General features: G+C 43.0%; 1 protein-coding gene across 3 annotated transcripts in view; it reads left to right on the top strand.

Annotated features, from left to right (window-relative positions):
* The first annotated feature begins 584 nt into the window (after nt 1–584).
* The window catches only part of MAST2 (microtubule associated serine/threonine kinase 2), a 139,325-nt gene continuing 132,380 nt past the window's right edge, over nt 585–7,529 (top strand). For 2 of the 3 annotated variants that reach the window (XM_025206554.1, XM_025206547.1), the window contains exons 1-2: nt 585–982; nt 3,598–3,804. In XM_025206554.1, the coding sequence (XP_025062339.1) occupies nt 933–982; nt 3,598–3,804 (257 nt within the window). In that variant the 5' untranslated portion in view covers nt 585–932. The remainder of the gene's footprint in view (nt 983–3,597; nt 3,805–7,529) is intronic. The other variant, XM_025206565.1, reaches the window with a different exon arrangement.

The raw sequence follows: 7,529 nt of genomic DNA, 5'->3' as shown, positions 1-7,529 counted from the left end.
CTTGGAAAGCTTCCTTTCTGCAGATAAATGAATGGGTTGCAGGAACACTGGACTATAGTTTGTGACAATCATGTCATACGTTATCATTTGGAAGCTAAAATGCAAGACAGAAAGTGAGAGAGATGCAAGGAAGCCTCTTGTGTCCTAGGAGGGACGTTCGACTCCTCAGCCTCACTTGGCAGCCTCTTCCCCTGCTTGTCTAGCCTCCTTTTTCAAGTTCATGAAGAAAAGAAGCTGTAATGCAACCTAATCGTTCCACTTTTTTGGTAAAAATTGTGTTTTAACAAAGGAGTATACTAAGAGTCCTTTCAGATGGAAGCCCTGCAGACGCTTGCATGCTTTGCTTTTCCAAAAAAAAGGGATACGTAGCACGTTTCCTCTCCAGCAAAGAACAGGTGCTGTGTGCACTGCTCCCGGGGCTCTGGGTGGGCTCCTGTCGCCGCGCGAGTCCTCAAGCTGGTATGTGCGATTTCTGCCAGGGTCCTTCCCAGCGTGCCATCTCGCTCTGGGCTCCGCGCTGCCCCGGCGATCTGCTGCGAGTGCCTGCTCAGAAGCCCAGAAAAAGTTTGTCACTGATTTGCTGGGCTGGAAGTGTGAGTGATGTCAGGAGATCACTGCCGTCTGTTTGACAGATCAAATTGTTTAGTCCGTGTCTCTGTGCGCCTGCTTCGTACCGGGGGTCTGGATTTCCTCGTTCTGGATGCTATAAATAGACTCCTGGAAGTCGTCGCTCAGAATAATTAGAGTTTGACCCGAGCTCCCTGATTAACGGGGACCGTTCCTGAATTCAGAAGGTCCGTCTGACCCGGGCGAGTATCCCGAGCCCCGGACAACTGCGCTGGCTGCTCTGCGGTGGAGCGATAACAGCACGCTCGCCTTTCTGGCTTTAAGCCTCTTATTCTGTGAAGAGACGCAGCGTAGCAGGCAGCGCAATGATGAAACGGAGGAAAGAGAGACTTGGAGCCCCATCTCTGCGGATCCAGTAAGGATTGTTGTGAAAAAACTAAGTTAAACATTGCAAATGAAAGCAATTAGAGAAAAACCCAGAATGTTTCATGTCCAACAAGCATCATCTTAATTTGAATTAGATGTAGGTTTATCAGTGTCAGTGAAGTACTAATTTCCAGACTTCACTAGTGAAGTAGCTGAATTTGAAGTTACTCTCAAATAAATACTTTCTTTTTTTATAGTTCCAAATATTCCTGTAAATGGGGCACACAAGATAAGTTCAGTATTATGCATGGCAGGAACTGCCGTATTAAAATTGCATGATGTTTATATTTGTGCTTTCTGTATTTCCATATTTAATTTTTAAGAGAAACTAGATCATTGATTTAGTCTAAAAAGGAAATGTTTCAGAAAGAGAGCTGCAGCAGCCCCTCGCACCCCTCCCGTTGGGATACTTCCCAGACGTTGTAGGTGTAGGATTTATTTTATTAAAAAAAAAAAGTTGGCTCTACCTGAACTTCTAGCTTCATATATATAACTCTACATGATCTGAGTATATAGATTTATGGCGCTTTATTTTGACACTTGCCACCGTTGTGAAATATTTTGAGATCTATTGATGGCAATTGCTGTAGGACAGCACGATACACATTATGACTAGTTTAAAAATTAACGGGATTGTATTTAAAGAATATGGATGTGAATATGGAGCTGAAGTGAATCTGTTTTAGTCACTGATGGAGGAGGAGGGTAAGAGGAAAGCTTAACCTTTCTGTCAGCAGATTGTAAAGCCCATCAGCTGTTTAAGCGGAGATTACCAGGGGGATTTTCAGTAACTAGGGCTTGCTTTCTGATCAGATGCATTTTGAATCATTAGGGAATTTTAAAGCTGGGAACAATAGCAGCGGTGTCTAACTTCAGTTTTATAACACAATATTTGGGCCCAAACAGTTACCCAAGGCCACTCTACATTTTTATTCTTTTGGATTTCATGTTCCAAATGGGGTAGATCAACTCCTCTTTTTAAAACAATGCCAAGTTGTGCTGGTAGTATTTTTTTTTTATGTTGCTTTAGTGTGCAGGAGCTGTAGTCATAGCCTCCGACCCCGCTGTGCTAGGCATCGTACTACCAAAGCAAAGGAAGGTCATTTGTCACAAAGATGGGAAATCCATATAGGTCTTAGTGTCGGTAGTGCAGTTCGTGCAGTTTCCCATGATAAATTATGAGCCTTCATTTTACCTACAGGGATTGCGTTTTGGGAATTGGGTATAAAACGTAATTATTTGATATGTTAAATCTTGAGTGTGGAACATTTAATAATGGGGAGTTATTCCTTATATCTTCAATATTTGTTGCATGTTAAGTCTATAACAACCAATGCAAGTTTAGACACTTGGAATGAAATTAGTGTAGTGTAAAAACAAACGGTATCTCCAAATTAAGATGGTTTGGTTGTTGGACATGTTGAACATTCTGGTTAGATGAGTTTTTAAGAAAGTTAAGTGAGCAAAACATCAGTTAAGGTGCTAGCATGTAAGTTGGAAGTCTGGCAGTTGAAGTAAATTAGATACTGAATTATTTAAACAGGCCTAGAATAACAGCAGCATTGCTGGTACTTGCAGTATTTTTTTCTTCCAAGTACTCTCTGACAATACTTCGTGAATGGTCCCTCAATCCAGCCTGCTTTAGTAGTTGATCTTGGTGCAAGTTTTGCAACTGTAAGGTGTATAGATGGCATTGGTCCTGTAATCAATTAATTTGATAAAAGCATAATTATTAAAACCCCCCTGTGCAGCATGTTGCTGCAGCAGGAAATTGTCTTATGTGCACTGCCCAGTTACTTTCCCCATTAGTAAGTTAAACATTTGGGGAAGAAAAACATCTATGTAATATGAAAAAAAAATAACATTATTTTAATTACTGTGAAATTCCTTATATAGCCGCGCTTGTAAGTGAATTTTTACTTTGTTTCTAGACAAAGACAACTGGTCGTGTATAGTTCAGTAAAGTAGGTGTTAAAAATCTTTATTGCATATATGTAGAAGCCTCTGCTTGCACACCATCTCTGCGTGTGTTAGCTGCTAACTATGGAGAAACAACATAGTTAGGTAAATGAGCGCAGAGCTGGGAGTTGGTTTCCACAGTTGTAATCCTGGGCTCTGCCAGTGGTTTGCTGTGAATGAGTTACTTAACCACTCTCTGTGCCTCCACTTTGCCATCACTAAAATGACAATAACACCTATCTCACAGTGCTGTTTTCAGGCTTAATTAGTTCATGTTTGTAAAGCACTGTAAGTGCTAAATGTTCTTTTCCATTTAATCATCAGTGCTTGCATTCAGTAAGCACATCTGATGTTGCCAGCTACCTGGCAAGAAGGATTTGGTTAGCTCAGGACCAAATAAACACCGTGATGGAAACATCCTGTCGAGTCAGTGCTGTCCTAGTTAGGTACCAGTAACATTTTGGTTATTTTACGATGACATTTGAGTAAGTAAGGCAGTCATGATTAAAGGAATGACTTTTGACCACTTAGTTTACCAAATTTCTTGCTAAGTGCAAGCTCTATCTATTGATCTTTGATTGTTTTAAAAATAAAGCTGAAGATACTTGCCGTTGACACTGATTATTTCTACTATGGCCTTGTCAGAATCTCCTCTCCTCTGTGCTCCCACTGCCGAGGAAGTGATGTTCATCACAACATGTTCTCTCCTACATCCGCTCCAGGTCTGCAGCACCTTAAGTTCCCATTTAGTGCTGATTGTGCTCTCGCTGCTTCTCCTCTAGTTTTTTACCTGAACCCACAACCCCAGAGCAACCCTGCTAGTCCCTGCTACAGCAACCCGCTCCAGTGGAGGTAAGGAGAAATATAAACTGGGACTATCTTACTGCTTGATGCCAATGTGATGGTTTATAACAGGGGTGCCAAACTCACCTGGAGCCCTGGGCCAGATGCGGACTGCGAGGCTCGTCATGGGCCGGACCCAGCTTGGGGCAGGGTGGTGGCTGCTGCAGTGGCAGGTCCAGCAGCAGCGGTGTCAAGGAGCTTAGGGGCAGCAAGCTGTCCAGTGGGGCACAATGGGGACCAGAGGTGATGGTGTGGGGGGTCCTTTAGCAATGGGAGGGATCCAGCAGCAGCAGTGGGTCGGGGGGGTCGGGTCTGGGGACAATGGTGGCAAACCAAGATCACCACTAATGGCCATGGCCAGTGGGGCCAGAGGGCTCTATATTCCCCGACAAGCTATGCCCTAACTTCTGGTAGCCTGGTGTGGCAGATGTTTGGCACACCTGGTTTATACATTTGTGAGCTAGTAATTCAACAGAGTGATCTCTAAATACAAGAAACATTCTCGTGTAATATTGCACATGCGACTGTACAGTGTTCACAGCTGGCCCTGATTGTCCAAATTGTTCATCTCTCCTGTGACTTTCAGCACAGAGTGAAGAGGAAAGGAAAAGGAGCAGTGGAACTGATTCAGAGGGGGTGCGTGCATGCGTGCGCATGTGCATGTGCATAGCAAGGAAGGAGATCTTAAAGTCACAACTGTACGAATTGAAATCCTAAATTATAGCTGTCATGGCTTTTTTTGTTCATTAACTTGATTAGTTGTACTTGGTTATTGCGGAACATATTATATGTTGGAATCCTCTTACTTTTGAAGACTTTGCTATTCAAAATATGTACTAAACCCAATGGAGTGATTTAATAAGTTTCTACCATAATTTCTTAATTGTTATTGTTGTTTCTGTAGTAGTTCAGTGAGCGAGTATATGGTGAAGTTTATTTCCCTGTTTCATCTTTCTGCTCAGTATTTAAAAACCTTGTTAAATGCTTTCATTTAAGTATAATGCCTTTTTAAATAATGCATATATTGCTGAGTGCTGAACCCAATAGCTTTGCTGTAGATACACTCATTGTGCTGGAAACCATCAGAATATATCTTCTGGAGCAGGTGCACCTTGTGGCTACTAAAGAGGTCCTGCCTGAACGGATGAGTTGAGGCAAAGCTGATGTCCCATCAACCCATAATCAAGGCATTTTCTGATACTCAGTGCTTTTTCCTGTCAGAAATATTTATGCCTTGGCCATTAGACGTGTGGGAGTCTGAGAATAATTTTCTTTATAGGATTAGTTTTGTATAAAGGTTTGTGTCAAGTTATGGTTCAGTTTTACTAGGAACTGTTTGTGATTATAGTAAAGTTCACATATGCAGATCTCCTGGCCGTGTGCGCCTTGAATACCGAGTGGTTGATGATTCACTGTAAATTGTGATAACCTTTTTCATGGCAGCTGCCAGTATGCACAGGCCCCAGACACAAGGACTAAATTTTGTGCAAAATAGGGCCTCTCACATCACCTTTATACAAATAATCAATATAATACCCCCATAATGGCTAATCGCCGTGAAACATAAATTATGCCTGAATAAACATTTTGGCAAAGTGGACTGGCAATAAAAGTGAAGGTAGAAATCCTTTGAGAAACTATTTATGGCAGAAGTTTAATTTTCTTTCTAGCTCCCAGAGGTCAAATCTGTTACGGGAGGTGAGCCTTATGCAGACTGGAAGGTGAGAGATGGCAGAATACTTTCCCGTGAGGCAGTAAGATGAGTGGTGGCCATGCCACAAAAATTAAGTAGGCAGAGAAGAACATGAAAACACAGGGATAAATATACTGAGCCGAGCAAGCTGCTGCAACGATGACTGACCTGCCAGGCCCTCCCGAGCCCTTTTACTTTTAGAGCAAGAAAGCAGCATTTTAGGGCTGCAGCCTGTTGCAGGCAGCTGGGCTGGTACCGGCTGCAAGAAGGTAAGCAGCCCAGGGAAGGAAGACGGGGACAGGAGCTATAAACCTGCAAGTACCTACTTGAAAGCCAGCTGCCCTGCAACAGGCAGAGCTGCAGACTAGTGAAGTGGAAGAGCAGCTGGGTAGGCTGCAGCGGAGGGGAGCAGGCTTATTAGTAGGCAAAGGGGAAACCACTGTGCCTGGTTCGGAGAGTCTGAGATCAGGTGAGCAGAAGGGGTGCAGCCAGGTTGAGGCGGGGACACTCGGCTCAGGGCAATGAGTTGGAAAATCAGGCCAAACTAAGACCACCCCATGATGAGCAGGGTGGAATGAGACACCTAAGGCCTCTTCCCAGTTTGTGAAGGTCTCTTCCTTAATTTATATTTAATATTCCAGCAAGGCATGGCAGATGGGATCAGGGGGGTATTCTGGTGAGCCTGGGTGAGAGTAAGTGGGGCACAATCAGTTTGGCCTCTGCGGTGGGTCCCGTCGCAAAGGCAAACTCCCTGTGAAGTGGGAAATGAAATATGGTGCGTATCTGTGGTGGGTGCTCTGAACAACCTGGCTCCAAGCGATGGGTGTGGGATGAATCTGGCACTGGCCTCTTGTGCATAAAGATGGAGAAAGAAGAGGTTGGCTCAGCCCAGCTGTTGGTCAACCTCTGGTTGTTGGGGAAGTCGGCGGTACGTGATAATTCTTGGTAAGGTACGTGGCACTCGATTCCATTGGCAGAATTAAGTGAACGCCAAGGCAGCGGTTGAAAGGTGACTTAATAAATGATGATAAACGTTATTCTTGGCAAACAGGACATGGATTGCAAAAAGGCAGTGACTGGAAGGTGGCTTAAAAATGGTGAAAAACATTAGGGGCTTTTTGGTTTTGCAATTGAACCAAATTTGCAGTTTTGAAAGGCAGATACCATGCGACAGTCATGGACAAGTGTATTTTAGTGCAATGTGATGGTATTTCGCACTGGAGTTAGTGAACAGTAGGTATAGTTATCTAAATTAGATTACTGTTAAATGTAATTGGAATTAATTTTGGAGAAGGGAGCTAATTAATTTAAAAGTAATTTACACTTGATTAATTGAAGGTAATTTAAAAATCAGCCCATAATCAAGACATTTTCTGATACCTAGTGCTTTTTCCTGTCAGAAATATTTATGCCTTGGCCATTAGACGTGTGGGAGTCTGAGGATAAGTCGCTTTAGAGGAGCAGTTTTGTAGAAAGGTTTCAGTGTCAGGTTCTGGTTCAGTTTTACTAGGGACGGTTTTTGATTCTAGTAAATTTCCTCCGTGCAGATCTTCGGGCCGTGTGCTGAGCGGGTGATGATTCCCAGGTATGTGGCCGTGTATAAAAAGTCAGTTCTGTAACAACTTTTTATTTTTGTTCTTCATTAGCGATTGCTTTCACCTGTGCTGCTCTTGAGCCCGGTTGATCCCGTCTTTCTTTGTTGTAGCTCTGTTTACTTGGCTACAGTGCCAGCCATGGTCATTCCCATTTACAGCAAAGGTTCATCCTGGAGAGTTATTTATTGTCACTGATATACTCGGCTTAATACCCACAGGTCAGTCAAGTTGCAGTTAGTTTCCATAGTTACATAGGTGAGATTATGGATCACTTTTGCTACTAACTAAAAACAATCATTTTAAGGTTAGAAAATTATCACATTTGGCAGTTGGTATTCTGTTTGCAAATGTTTACGAGATTTTTTCCCCTCTTGCTTCTCTGAGTGTTTCAAGGTGGCATTAGCTTTGCTGCATGGACAGATGAACAGCTGTTAGTGCACCTGACA

Source organism: Alligator sinensis, unplaced genomic scaffold (assembly GCF_000455745.1).
Source record: "Alligator sinensis unplaced genomic scaffold, ASM45574v1 scaffold781_1, whole genome shotgun sequence".
In the NCBI taxonomy this organism is placed as follows: Eukaryota; Metazoa; Chordata; order Crocodylia; family Alligatoridae; genus Alligator; species Alligator sinensis.
The sequence above is the reverse complement of the archived record's forward strand: the minus strand, read 5'-3'. Positions and strand labels throughout refer to the sequence as shown.